The sequence below is a fragment of the Anolis carolinensis genome, chromosome 2, assembly GCF_035594765.1.
Source record: "Anolis carolinensis isolate JA03-04 chromosome 2, rAnoCar3.1.pri, whole genome shotgun sequence".
NCBI classification, from domain to species: domain Eukaryota; kingdom Metazoa; phylum Chordata; class Lepidosauria; order Squamata; family Dactyloidae; genus Anolis; species Anolis carolinensis.
In genome coordinates, this window is record NC_085842.1 from 77,402,405 (window position 1) to 77,422,724 (window position 20,320).

The 20,320-nt window shown below is 39.8% G+C and overlaps 1 protein-coding gene across 1 annotated transcript in view; it reads right to left on the minus strand.

Annotated features, from left to right (window-relative positions):
• Positions 1-20,320, minus strand: part of prkcd (protein kinase C delta) — a 74,072-nt gene that overhangs the window by 19,895 nt on the left and 33,857 nt on the right. Inside the window, exons 2-5 of the mRNA XM_003217655.4 lie at positions 19,861-19,997; positions 17,870-18,069; positions 16,202-16,262; positions 644-794 (exon numbers count right to left, since the gene is read on the minus strand). Of these exons, the coding sequence (XP_003217703.1) occupies positions 644-794; positions 16,202-16,262; positions 17,870-18,069; positions 19,861-19,975 (527 nt within the window). The 5' untranslated portion in view covers positions 19,976-19,997. The remainder of the gene's footprint in view (positions 1-643; positions 795-16,201; positions 16,263-17,869; positions 18,070-19,860; positions 19,998-20,320) is intronic.

The following is a 20,320-nucleotide window of genomic DNA, read 5'->3' on the forward strand; positions in this document are numbered from 1 at the left end:
CGATTAATGCTAAGTGGTCAGTGCAAATGTGCCCTCTATCTGCTTATTTTACATAACTTCAACAACATACCTGAGCCAGAAATGTTTTTAATGTAAAAATAGCTAATTGTGTCTCCTTAATGTGTGTGTATGGTGTTATGATCAGCCATTTAAAGGCTATCTCTTCCTATACAAATTTTAAGTCTAAAACAGCCTTTCAAAAATAAAACAGGTTTGGAATTGGAAGAATAAACAGGAATGGAGGGAGTATCATGTTGAGGTCATTTTTGGGAGGAGGGCTGTAGGTTGAAGTGGGGGCTGGAAGGCCACATGTGGCCCATGGTCTTTACTTTGCCCATCCCTGGACCAAAGCATTTTTGCATGTGTTTTTTGTACCACTGTATTTTTAAAAGTATAACTTGTCTTTATTTTATTTTTTCCAAAGCAAGATGAAGTCTGTCTTGCAACAGGTCTAAGAAGGTATGGAATGAACACCTTCATTGAGAATCTCAGCTGCATTAATTTTTTTTATCCATTCCTAAATCAAGGTTGTGATAGTGTATGTTTACTCAAGCTTACAGTAGAAATACTGAAATCCTTTAGCATTAGACCTATAACAAACATGTATGTAAACATATTGCTAGAACATAGCTATTCTCCTCACCAAACAAATTCTTTACAGACTGAGCAAAATGTAGGTTGCCCAAAGAAGGTGGCAATAAATTCATGGTTTTTGATGTAGTGGATCTTTGCCTGTTTGATTGCACCTCTTCTGTTTATAGTCACTGTTCCCTCATCTTGCATTGACTTGGAATCTAAAATAAAACAGAAATGAAAGTGTTGAAGGAAACATTTCATTTTGTCACACACATTTATATTTTAACAGCCAATTTCTAACTTTTGAATAAAATGTTAAGAATGTATTAAAAATAACTGGGTAATAGTTCATATTTTCTCTTCATTTGCTGCTGAAGTAATTTTAAGTTTTAAAAGAACCAGATTGGTCAAACAAACCCAAGCACCATGTGCTTTACACTGATATAGCACAGGCTAGGATGGAGACAAGAATATTTGAAAATCAGTTCTGGAGGAAGAGTTCCAAATTCTAATTTCCACAAACGTAAGAAATTCACAATATAGGAAAACCAGAAGTCAACAGGAAACTTGAAGGCATACACATGTACACATACACACACAATTCTTTTTAAAATATCATGGTCATATTATGTGGCTACCATGTAATCTCATATTTCAGAGTAAAAACACCAACTATTTGTTGACATTGAATGAGGTTATTTTAAACACATAATATGAATATGGGAGTTTTAAGAAGCTTAACATCTAGAATACGTGGAAAAGTAGATTTTGAAAAGCAAAAGCAAGTGGTCTATGCCCTCTCGATCTTGGGCCGACCAACCCATGTCCCTGGTCTGGGCAGGGACCCCCTGGGACCACCAGACAGGAAAAGGACTGGCCCTCTCTGCCTGAAGTGGAGGCATTGGATGTGACAGAGATCCTTGGACGGGTGCCTGTCTCTCTTTCAGTGCCCCCGTTTTGTGGAAGCCCCCAACGACGTCGCTGCCTCTCCCTGTCAAAGAGGCAAGCACCAAAGATGGCGGCTGACCTTGGGGACGCCATCGGTGAGCTCATGCCTTCTTCTCCAAACCCCAAAAAGCTTCGGCACAGGCGTGCGGGTCACCCCGACTGGAGACAGAAACGCTGCCATGATATGCGCCGGACTTCTGGTGAGACGCCAGAACAAATTATTTTTCTAGCAGAGGGAGTTCCTGGCACTTTGCAGAGTGCTGGATTGGCAGCGGGCCAAGATGGTCTGACAACAGACTCTGGAGAACCTGAAGCCCCAGACATGGACAAATATACAATGATGGGAACCGGTAAACCTCCAAATCGTAGGTTTCAGAGACGTGGTTGTCATCAAAAGAAGTTTAAGACTAGAATCTTCTGGGGAGTAGGATTTGGTAACCGGACAAGACCTGCAACTACTACCTTCTCCCACAAATTGGCCAATGTTCCGCCAAGTGGTTCTAGATCTGTTAATATGGAGAAGGGAGCACTCCCCCAAAACATTAGTACCTGGGATTCGAGTATCAGAACTGTGGACATAAAAGAGAGAGTGACCTCCCAGTGTGGTGGAGTTAAGAACTTATCCCAACACTCTCGAGGGAACCTAGACTTGACATCCCCTAGATCACCCCCCCCCCCCCCACCCACAATGCTGGCCGGGTGTTCTGGCCTTTACACCTGCCCCTCATTACTCCGAGGGCTCTATTTATGACCACTTGGTAATTGGCCATGCCCCATCTCCTTTTCAGGGGGCCAGTCGAACATTGGGCACTTAGCTTCTGCTGTAGAGCCCCCAAGAGAAGTAGGTCTGTGTATGGGAATTCCTACGATCTCTGGGAGGGGGAGATATGACGGTAGGCTCAGGCCGAATATTAGAGGGAGGCTGAGTCGACGGAAGACTCGGCCCCCCTCTGACCTGCGGCCTATCCCCAAGTGCACCTATGACAGGCGACCAGTTTCCTCCCCTCCTACCCTGGTGTTGGTGAATGCTAGGTCCATAAGGAATAAAACTGCTACTATCAGAGATTTTCTTACTGACCAGGGAGCTGACCTAGTGTGTATCACTGAAACCTGGTTCCAAGAGGGGGACGAGATCCTACTCCAGGAAATAACATCTCCAGGTTATGTAATCACCCACCAGATGCGGAGTGGGAGGCGGGGGGGTGGGGTGGCTATGCTCTCCCGAGAAAGCTTTTCTCTTAGGGCAGTTCCTGTTGTGGACATCTCTGGCACTGAATGTGTTGGTCTGGTGTGGGATTCCCCTGAGAGCATGGCCTTTCTGCTGGTGTACCGTGCGCCTAGTGCACCAGCAGACAGCCTATCCCAGCTGCTCGAGACTGTGTCGGAGTGGTCCTTGAGGTTCCCCAGACTTGTTGTCCTGGGGGACTTCAATGTCCACGCTGATACGGACTCTTGCTCAGCAGCGGCTATGGACCTAGTGTCTACCATGGAGACACTAGGACTCTTGCTCTGCAGTACTGGGCCCACGCATCAAGCAGGACACACGCTAGACTTGATCTTCAGCGCAGGAATTCAAGTGACCCAAGCCTCTATTTTAGAGGTTCCATGGTCGGATCACTGTGCCCTGAGAGTCAGGCTGGAGCATGCCTACCCACCTGGCAAGGGCGACGAGCCGATTTGGGCTCGCCCAAGAAGACTTATGAAACCTAGTAGGTTCCAGAATGCTCTGAAGGATCTGGAGCCTGTCAGCGACTCAATCGATGTGCAGGTGGACACGTGGAACATCAGGCTGTCCAATGCACTCGGCGAGATCGCTCCTAGACGCCCTCTCCAACCCCGCCGAAATCGGTCTCCTTGGTTCACCGAGGAACTTCGATCGATGAAGCGGGAAAAGAGACGGCTAGAGGGCGTGTGGCGAGAACTTCATGACAGAGCTTCGAGATCAGCTTACAGGGCATTTATGGAGTCCTATGAGCATGCTACCATTGAAGCAAAGCGAGTATACTATGCCTCTTTGATAGAGTCCGCCAGTTCACGCCCGGCAAAATTGTTCAAAATAATTAGATCTCTAACGACGGTTCCTACCAACCCAAAAAGTGATGATCAGGCCCCTTCAGCCGAGGCTTTTCAAAGCTATTTTGCTGACAAGATCTCACTACTACGCCGGGACCTCCCCGCCACAACTGATACAATGAGAGAACTTGAGACTCCGTGGCCAGTTGCTGGGATTGAGAGGGCAGTAGCGGTGCAGCTGCAGCAGTTCCTAGACGACACAGCCGGACTGGATCCTTTCCAGTCTGGCTTCCATGCGGGGCATGGGACAGAGACTGTATTGGTTTCCATCACAGATCATCTCCGACGCCAGCTTGACCGGGGCGGGTCGGTGTTGCTTGTGTTATTGGATCTCACAGCAGCATTTGACACAGTCGATCACAATCTTCTGACCCACCGCCTTGCCGTTGCTGGAGTTAGGGGGACAGCTTTAAATTGGCTGGCCTCCTTTCTTCACAACCATGGACAGCGAGTGGAGAGGGGAGGCCTGGTCTCTGAGAGGTCCCCTCTACATTGTGGGGTTCCTCAGGGGGCCATTCTCTCCCCTCTGTTGTTTAACATCTATATGCAACCACTTGCTCAGCTGGTCCGAGATTTCGGGCTCGAGTGTTATCAATATGCTGATGACACTCAGTTTGTGTTAAAGATGGAAGGCCAACCGGAGTCTGTACCCGACAGTTTTCACCAGTGCCTCGAGGCCATTATTGGATGGTTGCGTTCCAGTAGGTTGAGGGTGAATCCAGCAAAGACGGAGATCCTATGGCTGGGCCGACCGGGCAGTGGGGATATCCAGTTGCCAACCCTGGATGGCGAAGTGCTACGCCTGTCTTCACTAGTAAAGAGTCTGGGAGTCCTCTTGGACCCTTCATTGACGATGGAGGCCCAGGTCTCCGCCGTTACCAAAACTGCCTTTTTTCATCTTCGGCAGGCTAGACGGCTAGCCCCCTATCTATCGACAATCTGGCTACAGTGATCCAGGCTACAGTCATCTTGAGACTGGATTACTGTAATGCCCTTTACATTGGCCTTCCTGTGTCGGTGATCCGGAAGCTCAAATTGGTGCAAAATGCAGCTGCCCGGCTCCTTGCGGGAGTCCCGATAAGATGCCACATAACACCAATCTTACGGCAGCTGCACTGGTTACCAATTGAGCACCGGATCACTTTCAAAGTGATGGTGCTTACCTTCAAGGCCTTACATGGTCCAGGGCCGATGTACCTGAGGGACCGCCTCACCCCCTACAAACCCCAGAGATCCCTCCGTTCTGAGGACCAAGACCTGCTGGAAGTCCCCAGTTTTAAGACCTTGCGTCTAACTGCAACTAGACGCAGAGCCTTTTCAGTAGTGGCGCCATCTCTGTGGAACACCTTGCCACCTGAAGTTCGTGCCTTGCGGGACTTGTTGGCCTTCCGCAGGGCATGTAAGACACACTTGTTTCGGCAGGCTTTTGAGTTCTATTGCTGATGTTTTAAAAGGTGCTTTTAGGATGTTTTTAAGATGTTTTTTTAAAGATGTTTTTTAAAATGTTTTTTAAATTGTTGATTTTAGCCGGTTCTTGTAAGCCGCTCCGAGCCCTAGGGGAGTGGCGGCATATAAGTTTGAAAAATAAATAAATAAATAAATAAATTAGCTGGGGGAATTGTTTTTTTAATTAAGATTAATGATCCTATGAATTATATAAAACCTAGTGTTGTAAAAGATTCTAAAGTTTCTTTTACAGGTATTCATAGGCTTAAACAAAGAATCCCCCCTTTTAAAAAAGCTGCTTGCCTTTACACCTGGATACAAATGCAGTTTTTTTTGTCACACATGTATGTAAATTCTATATTCTAAATTAGATGAAAGTTATATTGGTTTAAGTGGGTTTTATTCTCTTAGCAACTATGCAGTTTTATAGCATAATCCAGTGCATCTGTAGCTGGTTCCAAACCTCACTCAATTACAGGCTTGTCCACATACAGCCCAGGACGGCTATGAAAGACGGCTATGAAAGAAACATTGAGATTCTTTAACATTTTTTGTAACTCAACTGCATGTTTCTCAAGAGCAAACTTTGTAAACAACAAGGGACTGGAGTGAAAAAATCAGAGTATGTTACATCCACAAATATTATTTAAATTATCCATAATTTGCATTATAATTGCAAGCAGTCTGGCCAGAAGAAATTTAAAACTATTAAAATTAACTAATAAAATAAAGAGTAAGAGGACTCCGTTGCAATGTCATTCATCAGCTATCATTAGTGTTAGCAAATTTTATGTGTGGTCCAAGATAATCCTTCTTCCAATGTGGCCCAGGGAAGCCACAAGACTGAACACTACTTCTCTAGTACATGTCTTTATGACTACACATTCAAATCCTTTAAAATCAGAAGTAAAATAAAGCTTCTGGTCAATTTTTTTTTTCACAATTACTGTCAGTTACAGAGCACCCCAGAAGTCTGATGCTCTATTTTGGGCACAATGTCTGTTGCCATTTATAATGTGTTTGTAGCTTAGTGAGATGATTAAAGTTTGAATTCTAAACATCTAATTTAGGAGGGCAACAGCAACATAGCGCCAAATATAATGATATGAAAAGAAGGTTGTATTTCATTAATGAGCATAGTCACTCTACTTCAAGTAGTATTCGTTCAGGTTGGAGCTAGCAGGGAGAATGTCTCTATAAGCTAAGAATAGGAAGGTTTTTAAAAAGTATCATTGTGACTTTATTGTAAGCAATGCTTCCATGTTAAAACTTGAAGAGAGGGAAAGGAGTTGGACCAAAACACCTCCAAAGCACACAGCTGTTCTTTGGTTTTGCCTTCTGCTGGGGCTATTTTATTTTGAAAAGCAAAAAAGATCAAACATTTACCAACTGATTGCTTCTTACACAGATTGCTCACTTTAAATATCCCTAGTCTACAAACTGAGATAATTGCTATTAGAAGTATTTTGAACGTTCAGTGTATTTAAACAATTTTGATGGCTTACTTGGCAATATTTAATAATACCAACAACTGCTGTATTACAATTGAATTATAGGGTTTTAGCCCTGAAAAAGAGAACCCCATACCCTCAACCTTTTCTTCTTAGAGCATGTAGTTCCACAATTAAAAAGGTAAAGGTTTCCCCTGACGTTAAGTCCAGTCATGTCTGACTCTGGGGGTTGGTGCTCGTCTCCATTTCTAAACCGAAGAGCCGGCGTTGTCAGTAGACACCTCCAAGGTCATGTGGCTGGCATGACTGCATGGAGCCCCGTTACCTTCCTGCCGGAGTGGTACCTATTGATCTACTCACATTTGCATGTTTTCGAACTGCTAGGTTGGCAGAAGCTGGAGCTAACAGTGGGCGCTCACTCCACTCCCGGGATTTGAACCTGGGACCTTTCGGACTGCAAGTTCAGCAGCTCAGTGCTTTAACACAGTTTGCCACTGGGGCTCCACAATTACAATGCCTAATTAATCTGGTTTTGTCATGCTTAATGTGTTCTTTTAAGCAACAACACAAAAACTGTTTGAAACAGTAGATGAATTTCAACTGTAAGGACCAGTTCCTTTCTGACTCCCATTCACATATCCTGCACATTCTTTATTTTCTCTTATGTATTCTTCAAGCAAAGTGAAAAATTGGAAACAATATATTTGAGTAATCTTGTTTGCAAAATATCAATATTTCAAACCCATTCTTCCTATGCATTACTCATATTTAGTGATTGCTCACTTTGATAAGTGAATGGAACAACATCTGCTTTTTGCTGAGCCTTTATCCCTGGAGGAATTAGGCAGGATATTAACCAGTCCAATCTTGGAGTCGAAAATGAACTCTCTACTTTCCCCAGGAATGCTGATCTTTCCATTTATTCCTCAAAATAAATGCTTTTCTGTAGTCAATAAATGTATTTAGACCCGGGGTCAAAGCCAGCTAGGTTTTACATTATGGCCCTGAGGGCATAAAATATGCTTAAGTGGCAATTTTGGGAAGAATCTTAGTTTGCGGTCTTTGAGGATGTGCTTAATTTACTGCAATAACGAAGGCAATTCCTGTTAATCTTCCTGCAATACTGTTGTGGTCCATTCCTGATCTCACCGTGGTTTTCCAATGAAAGACTTGAAATATTTCATGGGCTTGTAGGGGAAATCTTCATGCTTACAGATCTCCTCCACATGTTAAAAATAGGGGTTGGTGGTTTGCTTAATAATGCAGAATCATAGGGCTGGAAGGAACATTATTGTGTCTTGTGTCTAATCTTTGTTTGGTGTATTTTGTAGAAATATGTTTTAATATGTGTATATTATAGAACGTTATAAGATGATTGTGTGTGTTTTAGTGATATTAACCCTCCTCGAACCACGAGGAGAGGCGGGTAAGAAATAATAATAATAATAATAATAATAATAATAATAATAATAATAATAATAAAATCCAACTCCCTGCTTAGCGCAGAATCTCCAACTAAAGCAGGCATGGGCAAGCCAGACCTCCAGGTGTTTTGGATTTCAACTCTCACAATTCTTGACCTCAGGCCCTTTCCTTTCCCCCCTCAGCCGCTTAAGCTGGAAAAGGAAGGGGCCTGAGACCAGGAATTGTGGGAGTTGAAGTCCAAAACACCTGGAGGGCTGAGGTTTGCCCTTGCCTGAACTAGAGCCTCCCCAGCAGGTTGCTGTCCAGCCTCTATCTGAATATCTCCAGAAAAAGAAGATTCAGCATTCCTCTAGGCAATGGGTTCAATGGCTGAACTGTCCTCACTGTCAAGAACTGTCTTCTAATGTTCATCAAGATTTGTTAGACTTTGCATTAGACTTCTCTTTAAAAATAGTCAAGAATAGAAATGGGACCAGGAGAGGTATCAGGGATTTTTTTTAAAAAAAGAAACCCATACTGTACTAGCAATAACACTGGTTTCTAAAATATTAAAAGAGCAAATTATAAATGGAAAATAAGCCATTTTCTTATCTAACCTTTCATTAGTTTATGGCTTCCTCAAATCAAGGATTGGAACTTCAGTTGTATGTGGTGTCAAAAGGAGAACCAGCTTAAGGTAATGTAATGTCACAAAATGCTAAGAAACATGACCTTATTCAAGCCTAGAACAGCACACACACTCCAAGACTCATACGCAAACAACAACAAATGACAGAAACAGCCATGACTCACTCAGTTCATTCAATGTTCACTCTGACCAGCAGGTACTTGTGGTCCCTACTCATCATATGGCATTATTTTAGCGTTCTCAACAAGAGACTCAAATGTAAAATAGCAGGATCATAACTATACCACAATGTCTTACTTTTTATTTTAACAGTGAAATAAAAATATTTCTGGATGCCTTGCAGAATTCTTCAAAAGTTCCCATCATAATTCCACCACTTCAAACATAAATAACCAATTTTCTTGCCTTTCCTCTTATAAATGGATGGGAAGGTAATATTTCAGTAGTCAGTAGACTGAATGTACTATCTCCAGTTGTTACATCTCCATATTTTTGGCAACAGTATCAGGCCAACTGTACTTCTAGTTACGTTTCCCCGAAGTAACTGCTTGCTGGCACCACAAATCTTAAACTTACAGTAGAGTCTCACTTATCCAAGCCTCACGATTATCCAAGCCATTTTTGTAGTCAATGTTTTCAATATATCATATTTTGGTGCTAAATTTGTAAATACAGTAATTACAACATAACATTGTTGCATATTGAACTATGTTTTCTGTCAAATTTGTTGTATAACATGATGTTTTGGTGCTTAATTTGTAAAATCATAACCTAATTTGATGTTTAACAGGCTTTTCCTTAATCCCTCCTTATTATTCAAGATATTTGCTTATCCAAGCGTCTGCTGGCCGAGACTCTACTGTATATACTGTACAGGAAGAACAAAAGCAGTGTTTGGTGGCAGGCAAACCAACCCAGATTACCCTTGAAAGAAGACAACTATTAGGACTGAATGTGGACAGAACAGTGCCATCTCTCTCTTGAACAGTAGCAACTGCTCTCATTTTTGGATATGGCACATCATTATTGAAACCAGAACTTTACTGGTTTATAAAATACTAAAAGGTCAGGACTCTTTGAAGTAACAATCTTCATGGAAATTATGAATGATTTCAAAATAAACTGTTTAATTTAAGAGCCACCACCACTAATGGAACAAATGTTAACACTCAAGGAAATTGTTACAAAGGTTGCTGCATACAAAGAAGTAAAATTCAAAGAGGAAATAACACTGAGGTTCCACCAATCTGGACTATTCTGGACTCTATAGAGCACTTCAAAGTTGTTTTTCACTATTTTATACAACAAGTACTATTTTGGTGCATTTGAAATGCTATACTACATGTTTTTATATTTCAAAGGTAAGGTAAAGGTTTCCCCTGACGTTAAGTCCAGTCATGTCTGACTCTGGGGGTTGGTGCTCATCTCCATTTCTAAGACGAAGAGCCGGTGTTGTCCGTAGACACCTCCAAGGTCATGTGGCTGGCATGACTGCATGGAGTACCGTTACCTTCCCGCAGGAGCGGTACCTATTGATTTACTCACATTTGCATGTTTTCGAACTGCTAGGTTGGCAGGAGCTGGAGCTAATAGCGGCCGCTCATGCCGCTCCCGGGGTTTGAACCTGGGACCTTTTGGTCTCCAGCTCAGTGCTTTAACGCACTTCGCTACCGGGGCTCAAAGGTAACATTACATAAACTACACATCTGAAATATAAATATTATGCACCTCCAAATGAGCCCTTAAATTCTAAGGGTGTGGTATTTTGTGTATATATTATCTATATCGCTTTATATATCATGTTTCTTTATACCCCTGCTTATTCTCTCCACAAGGAGATTCAAAGCAGCTTACATTAAATGGACTGTATTTCAATACAATTTAAAATCCACAAACATTAAAACAGAATTAAATATCAATGGTATTAAAAATTCACAGTTAAAATCTATAAAAACATATTCAACACTAAAAACCATAGCACCTCCTGACCTAGAATCCTAGAGTTGGAAGAGACCTCATGGGCCATCCAGTCCAACCCCCTGCCAAGAAGCAGGAAAATTGCATTGAAAGCACCCCCAACAGATGGCCATCCAACCTCTGCATAAAAGCCCACAAATCAGGAGTCTCCACCACACTCCGGGGCAGAGAGTTCCACTGCTGAACAGCTCTCACAGCGAGGAAGTTCTTCCTAATGTTCAGGTGGAATCCCCTTTCCTGTAGTTTGAAGCTGTTGTTTCGCGTCCTAGTCTGCAGGGCAGCAGAAAACAAGTTTTCTCCCTCCTCCCTACTACTTCCCCTCACATATTTATACATGGCCATAATGTCTCCTCTCAGCCTTCTCTTCTGCAGGCTAAACATGCTCAATTCTTTAAGCCGCTCTTCATAGGGCTTGTTCTCCAGGCCCTTGATCATTTTAGTTCACCCTCCTCTGGACACATTCCAGCTTGTCAACATCTCCCTGAAATTGAGCTGATTTTAAAAATCTTCTTCTTTAAAAGTCTGTCTGAATAAAAAGGTTATGGATATGTTTGGCATACTGTAAGAATTTGCTTTGCTAGATACAGCAACCTATTCTTGTGCTTCAGACAAACATTTTTGGTTCCCAGCTTGTCCACAGGCAAAATGTTCATTTAAAATGTGGAAGTGATAATCTGTAGTATTAATTTGTAATTGCTGTTGGGGGTATGGTCTATGTAGTATAACATTTGAAATATACTCCATGAAGACAAATGCTGTAATTTACATAACCTGCAAACAGGTCTTTAAAATCAAGTAAAATGCAGTATCTGCCCTCAAAGTCAGGTAAGAAAGGAAACCCATACACAGAATTAGACATTTGCATATGAATTACTTTCTGGTACAGTAACTGGGTAACAGATATTTCTCCAAATGTGCATCTAATTCCAGAGACAGTCTCTCCACTGCATTGTTTTCAAAGAAGTATCTATCTGAATATGTTATATACAATACTTGTTATTTCTAACCTGGCAAAAAATTGGAAAGGTCTACTTTACACAATCATTGGTGGTGTATGTGTGTGTGTTTGCATTCAGGCTCACAACTATTATACACTATTCTGTAAATTCTGTCACTCACAACATTTCCAGAGAAAAGCGCAACAAACAGCATGGAAAAACTAACCACAACTCACTAAGAATAGAACCATTAACACACGCAATCATAGTCTTTAAAAACAAGGGCCGTAATTTTGAACTGCTCCCACTGGAATGAATCAATGCTGTGAATGAGCTGTGTAGGAATATTAGCATTCACATTTATCTTCATCAGAGGCTAACAGACAACACTGTTAGCAGCTGATAATGGAAACAATTACTATTTGCATGCTCATAAACGATAGTGGTTTTTTTTTTGTTAATTTAGCTAAGAGCCAGTGTGGAACAGAGGATTTGAATCTAAGAGATGAGGGTTGAAATTTCTGCCTAGCCACAGAAATCCAGTCTGTTATTTTTGGCAAATCACACTCTCTCAGCCTCAGAGGAAGGCAGCAGCAAAATCTTATGAAAAGATCTGGCCAGGAAAACTGTGACAGGGTCTCCTTAAGTCAGAAATGACTTGAAGGTACATAACAACATCACAAATTAATTTAGAAATAGAAATAAGCACATTCCTTAACATGGAATAAAATAAACCAGCTAGATAGACATACTCAAGACTCCACAGATATCAAAATAAATTTTGGCTAAACATTCTTCACAAAATAAACATAGAAACATTCTGGTAACAAGTGCCTGACTATGTATATAATCTTCCCCACTTGCTAATAAATTGCTTGTTAAATATTAAATTGCATGGGGCAAATTTCAAATACCAAAAAGGATACATTTTACGGTGGTTAACTAACCCTTTCTTTTTGAAGCTGAAGTCAGCGGCATGGTAATTCCAGAAGAAGAAAACTAGTTCAGCTGCCTCCAAAGTGGCTGAAGACACACAGAGAGGGAGACTCTCAGTGCTAATATAAACCATGCACTACTAGGTGCTAAGGTCTGTGACTGGATAAGGTAAATATCTTGACTCAAATAAACAAAGGCATTGGCAACTAGATCTGTGTGCTGCTCATAAGCATTGTTCATACAGCACAGAAAAATTGAAGATCAATTCATGGGGATGGCAGTCCTTGTGTGCTACTGCCTTTCAACAAAAAGCAAAGATAATAATAAGGGGGAAGATAAATGAGTGTGTTATTGCAGACCATCTTGAAGGCTTTGGTTCTAGCAGAAGTTATCACAACCCAAAGTTCAATGAGCAAAGCAATCAAATGGGCTTTATCCAGTTTCTGCAGAGAGCATTTTTGATGGAGAGTAAGTTAGGCACCAGGCCTTGATAAGATAACATTAAGATACTAGCCTGGAATAACATGTTGCATCTTACTATTACATTTCATAATTTGATTACACAGAACACTCTGTATCCTAAGCCTTTTAGGTCAGATGTAGCCCAAAACTTTTTTCAGGGATCTAAACACCAACACTATTTTCCTTATTTCATTGTACAATATGAAAAACTAGCTTTGTCACTTTATACAAACTGCCTGTATTATTTTACTCTCAACACAGTAATTCATATTTACATAAATGATAGTGACTCACAACCGTCATTGTCTCTTCAAAATTTGACAGACATGGGCAGGAAAACACTGTTGAAAACCTCTGCTTTTTCATAAAACACATTAGTAATTTAGGTGTCTGTTGTAAACCTCGGGCAGTAAAAACAACACAAAACAAAGCATCACATTAAATGCCACTGGCAAAGCAAATATTTAATTCTGTCATCGTTCTCACTAAACCATGACATATTTACAATGAAAATACACTCATCAAAATGTTGCTGTTTTTTTTAAAAAAATCACAACACCTAATAATACTTGTATACAGAACCACATACCTATTACCTTAAGTCATTATCTTTGAATCACCATAGAGTGCTACAAAGAGAAATGTAATAACAAGGCAGTAAGAGAAAGTTTTATATGCTCACCAAAGAATCCCCGTTTGACTCTTTCAAATATTTATTTAAAGGAAACTTCAAATAGGATGGCTACTGCCCATGGTTAGAAGTGTGTCCATGCACAACAATGAAAAAAGAGCCAATAGTATATTATGAAATGTGTGCAACAAATAATTTTCTGAAACAGAATAAGCTCTCTCTTTTCCAAAGGTTGTATATACCCGGAGCTAGGAATGGAGAAGACTAGAGTCCTAAACTTGAGGTGCATAGCAAACTAAATTAAGAACATTATAATTTTTTTATTCTTCTAGCTACATTTTCCAGCTCTTAGCCTCTCTTTTTTGGTTATAGCATTTAATCAATTTCTTCCATTGAATTAACAGATTGAAAACTTTTAATTAAACTAAAAGTGGCCCCAAATAACCGTAAAGGTATTTAAAAGAACATTATGATGGCTAATTGATGTAGTGGAAATTTTACCAAACCATAAAAGGTAATTCAATGGTGAAATGTCCCTCTTTTTTATGGGTTAGGCGAACATCGAATTGGTGAGTTTGGCATACAATATTTGAATGTGGTATGACCCCACATCTGTCCCATATCTGACCCTGTCCAAGACACACACACATCCTAGTGGATATATGAAACCATATTTTGACTATAATAGAGCTGGGGATTTGAGAGCTATGTTTAAATATTTGAAATGTTATCACAGTGATGAGTGGGCAAGCTTGTTTTCTGCAGCTCTGAAGACTAGGATACAGAGGAATGGATTCAAATTGCAGGAAAAGAAATTCCACCTAAACATCGGCAATAAAGCTGTTCACCGGTAGAATAGGCTGCTGCCTTGCAGCATGGTGGGGTCTCTTTCTCTTGAGGTTTTAAAGCAGATAATGGTAAATGCAAATAGATTGTATTTTCTTGCATGTCAGGGAGTTGGACTAGATGGCCACTGTGGTCTCTTCCAACTTTATGATTCTATGGTAGCATGCTATATAATAGCACTGCAGGACATAGAGAGGTCTACAAACACTTCCAGGGGCAAATGTGAAACAATGGATACTGAGGATATTGGATTGCAGTGTGGATAAAGGGGGGTTATCTATTATTATTATTATTATTATTATTATTATTATTATTATTATTATTATTATTATTATTATGCTAATGTTGATCCAGATATGCTAGTTTAAGGTATTCAGCAAGACCTAGTACAGCCCAAGTAGTATGCAAAAAAAATGATAGCAGTGAAAAGATCCAAACCCTGTGCAATCTCCGAGGAAAACAGAGAATGTGATTGTATGTCAAAGGTGCTGCCCTTGCTGAAAAAAGTGGCTGCCAGTGTGTGGCCTTGCAACTTGTTGATAATAAAAAACATTTTGCTAAGATACTGAGAAAATGTGTAGTATGGAGGAGAATAAATCCTTGATACTCTTGGAGATGATTTCAATTGCGCTTATGGAGCAATGGGAAGGCAAGGATAGAACTGCACGTTGTCATCTCTTGAAACATTCCCATAGAAAGTTACTGTCAATATCATCACTCCCTTAGGGTTCATATTCAAACAGTTCCAGCCCTGATCAATTTAAAATGGTTTCTTCACAATCATCTCCAAATCCAATTCTGCTCTGCTTCAGTTCTTTCCCATGGATCCTATCAACATGAACCACTGGGGTAAAAATTCAGAATGAGACTAATAGTTAATGCTTTGTTATATAGATAAAGACATATACAAGCAACTGGAGCCACACTTGTCAAGTTATCCTGTACTTGTACAAAACAAGTAAGTAATCCTATATACAGTACTCATGTATAAGTCAATCTCATGTATAAGTTAGCGCAGGATTTGGGACAAAAAATAGGGATTTTGATATGATCCATGGATAAGTCGAGGGTAATTCTACAATGAGGGGAAGGTACCAATGCTGTCTCAGGGGGGTTATTTTGAATGTCCCTGTGTAGACCAAAATGGCCAAAAGTAGCACTATGGGGGAGTAGAGGAGGTTGGTACTTCTATGGCCCCTCTATTCACTGAAAAAAAAATACACAGTTAAAGTACAATATTCCCATCGACTCATGAATAAGTCGACCCAGCTTTTTGGGCTGATTATTCAACTAACATTTATATACTTATGAGTATATAGCATAATACCTAACCCGAAGTGTGGGGTGACAATCATGTGGCCCTTAGGTGAAGTTAAATGGCAACTCTTAGCATTCCTCATCATTGGTTACACTGGCTTGGGCTACTGCGACTTACAGTCCAACAATACATGGAGGGTCATGTGACTGGCCAGAATCCATCCTTTGTACTTACATAAGCATTTATTTTAAAAGTTATGACTGACTTAATGCATGATAGGGAAAGGTGCAAGCCATGGGCTGTCTATATTTCCCAGGGCGACAAACTACATGTTGAGTATTCCTTATCTAAAGTGCTTGGGACTAGAGGTGTTTTGAATATTTTTGGACTACCTTGGAGATGGAACCCAAATCTAAACACAAAATTCATTTATATTTCCCATAGGTCTCATACACACAGCCTACAGGAAATTTTAATACAATATTTCTAATAATTTTGTGCATGTAACAAAGTGGGATATAAATAGAGTTAAATGGAAGGAAGAGTAGGAGTCATCTTTTTACAGTAATATATTTTATATTAATGGAAAAAAAATCTTTTCCTTACCTCCATCTTCAAGGAAATATTGTACAGCCATTAATACTTTCCCTTGCGGTTGTAAATCAAGCTAAGAAAGAAAGACATAGATTACATGCCGATTATGCTAAATCACTACTATCAGCTCTGCTGCACTCTAAACACAGAATTAAATATGACACAGAAGTCAAAGTCACAGATAACATGCTCCTTCCTCCAAAGTATTTCACAGAGACAACATTGATGATACCTTGGGGTTCCTAAGAAGAACTGACATGACAATTTATACATCATTTGGTGACTAAGAATACATAAGATCTTCAAAAACTATACTGTTACAGAGATTTATATAGCTTTTGTACAAACCTAAACGTAATTATTTCCCATTCTTTGCCACAGGGAGCTTCTTCAAATTATCCAAACATGATTCGAAGCACCTCTAAAATATCTGTGATAAATTAGAAATGAAGCTCACTGTTGGCAAAATGCAGTCTAATCCACTGGCCCGTGAACACTGCCATATATTTTACACAACTACCCTTACAGTAAATGCTGAAGCTTATAAAAGCCAAGGTTACTCCATTTCAGACCAAATGTTACATTACATTTCATGTAATGAAATTACACTCATAAACTATGCTACGTTTAACTACCCATCAGAGCTGAGAAAAACAATTACAGTAGAGTCTCACTTATCCAAGCTAAACGGGCCGGCAGAAGCTTGGATAAGCGAATATCTTGGATATTAAGGAGGGATTAAGGAAAAGCCTATTAAACATCAAATTAGGTTATGATTTTACAAATTAAGCACCAAAACATCATGTTTTACAACAAATCAACAGAAAAAGCAGTTCAATACGCAGTAATGTTATGTTGTAATTACTGTATTTACGAATTTAGCACCAAAATATCACAATATATTGAAAACATTGACTACAAAAATGGCTTGGATAATCCAGAAACTTGGATAAGGGAGGCCTGGATAAGTGAGACTCTATTGTATGTGTAAACTATCACGTAAACAGGTGTTTCTAACAGTATTTTTAAAAAAGCCAACTTCAGGACTCTGCTATTTAAATGCTATTTTAGTTTCTGTACAAGATTTAAAAAATCTCAATATCTTGTGATCTGAAAAATGCAGACTTAGATAATAGTATCCATCTTAACGGCAAGGTTGCACTATTAAAAGTTATACAACATTAGTGTAAATGACAGGACTATTCCTGAAAGCTAAATGAATGTAAACAACAGGATTTCATTCCATTTTAACTTATTTATTAAAAAGCATTTATGTTCTGATTTTTGAATTTCCAGGAATATATAAAGAGAATAAACTAAGCAATTCAATCAAAAACCAAAATTATCATATGTAAAAAGGAACACAATGCACAAAACTGCAATAAACTACCATAGCTGCGCACTGAAAATCTCAGCCATATAGGTATATATCTGTAAACTCTGGAGTCTGAGGTTTAACAATACAGGACTCCGAGAGATATCACGAGCGAGTGAAATCCATAAACAAGGCATCAGCAAGAGAGAAGACCCAATCCCTGCCCATCCTAAAATATTGAGGAATAACTCTTGAAGACAATCCTGAGCACTGAGCAGGTTCATAAGCTTGTTTAGATATCCTGGTTCTAAGTTATATGGGGCCAGGCAAAATAATAATTAATTTCATGGCACCATCATACTCACCCAGAATTCTGCCTTCCCATTGCCTTTCTTACACCTTTCAGCCAAAACAGAGACACCTACAGTCACCTCGGATAATGGCTCTTCTGCTGCCTTCATTAAAACAATCTGAATCACACGCCCTTCATAGATGTGGGCATCAAAAGATGATTTCCAGTCTGGGTACATGGTAGGTTTCTTCTGAATGAGTGTTTTGCCTCTCTCTGGAAACACCACAGAAAGATATGATTGAGAAATTACCACAACAATCACTAATATTCACTACAGAGAGAACTATAATAACAAAGCGATGATCTTCACTTAATTAAATTAAAGCCAAGGAATAGTAACCCACCCATGTTGAAAGAATGGTAAAGCTCAGAGTAGTAATTCCGCAAACATATTAACGTATTTTTAGTAATGAACTGTCCAATGTGATAATAGTCTATACTCTTTGGGAAGATCACAATCATGACTAAGACTGCTTCTTCTTGGAAAAATGTACAGGTCTAGTTTAGGTAAAAATCTTCCCATTGCCAGACCAAAGAGTAGCACCATAATGGAGTCGAAAACCAATCCCTTAATATTCAGTGACACTTCTGACATGAGATTTTAGTTCACAGTCAAACTTCAGATTGATGTAGTTTTGTTAGTGCACAGCTCTCGGCATGAACTGTCCAAACAGTAGTAAAGAGCAGTACCTCATTTTGTCTTTATTAGGTAAGGCCTGCCAAAACCAACATTATAAATTAGACATTTGACAAGCAGGCTGATGTCAGTTTGCCAAATGAATTCCTCAAATGTTCACAAATAGCCACCTGAGGATATTCTGCAGGGCTCTGTTTTATCTCCTCTACTTCTGTCAAAAGGCTTTTACCTGGATACAGGGGCCCTTTGTACTAATAGCTGCTCAGTTCAGATGTTTCCATTAATAAAAAGTACATTCCAGTCTTCCTTCCTCCCCTGTAATTCTATTTAATCTAGAGATTAAGATAAATTGTAATACACAATACTCAATAAGTAGGTACTTCAACCATTCCTGGACAGGAACAATTGCACTGGCAACCATCCTTTGAATCACAGCAATACATGGGCCTGCCTTTGAAAACGTTAGGGGTGCTGTAGGTATTACAATATTTATGTAAGTCCATTAAAGAGCTGTGTTAGAGAGACCTAAATACCTTAAATATCCAAGTGCCAGTACTTGGATAGCAAACCACCAATGAATATCAAGTGCTGCAGTTTTTCTAGTTCAGAGGAAGGAACTAGAAAAACCACCTCCGAGTATTCCTTGTATAAGAAAATTGTAAAGATATTGAGTGATTGGCATGCTCAGAAGTGAAAGGAAAATTTGAAGCTATACAACGTATAGCGTAGGAACAGGGGTGTGTGAGAAACATTAATTGAGGGAAACTAGACATAGTAAAAGAAATGGAACTTTGAAACATTGCAATCCTTGGTGTGAGGGACACTGTTAGGGAGAAATACAAGAAGCAGCTATTAGTAGCCAAATAGGGTTGTTGTGTGTTTTCCAGGCTGTATGGCCATGTTCCAGAAGTATTCTCTCCTGATGTTTTGCCCACATCTATGGCAGGCATAGAGAGAGAGAGAGAGAGAGAGAGAGAGAGAGAGAGAAAAGAAAGACAGGTCTCTTTCACAAGATCTGAGAAGTCAAAGGGAAAATTTAAACCAAGAACAGGGATGCCTTGGATTGTGTAATTTATTTAAAACTATGGATCACTCTTAAAGAAATGGGCGTGTCATAACATTTCATTCTCTTGAGTACAGGTTGTACATCAAGAGAATGAAATGTTGACCAGGCACTATAATCTGAACAAAATATACAGAGATGGAATAGTTTTCAATGGGTAAGGGGGCTGGACAGTTACATTTAACACTTTATTTGTTGAACTTGTATGTTGAACACATACGTAAATCAGATTAGACTCTGAGGAGAGAGACATAATAATTAAAAGAAGGAATACCAATAATGTAAATTAAACCAATTGTTTTACCTGTAGTCAAGGCCTCTTTCATTTTTATTGCACAGAAGGGCTGCAATTGCTCCCCTTGATTCTGCACTGGTCCCAGCTCAAAAGAGTTGAACGATATTCTTAAAAAGGGAGCCATAGCTTACAGTGCTACTGGGAACCTGTAAATGAAAGAGCAGGAAAGAGAAATTGAGAGTTAATTTGAAGTTAAAACTATCGCCAGCCCTATCTTATCAACAAATTTGACTGAATTTATGAACATTAAGATAAAAGATCTCAGCTCTCTGTTGAGCTAGTTGTTTCATTCATTAGGGAGTTGCGTTGAGTGGAAAGAAAATAATATCTCCAGCTGCATGTGTTATTTTGGACATACTACCTCAAACGTTAGGGAATACGTTCATGGAATGCAGATTTCCTGCACCTTTATTCTGTCGAAGGATGATTTTGAATCATATTGGGGATTTCCAAGAATGGTATGAGATAT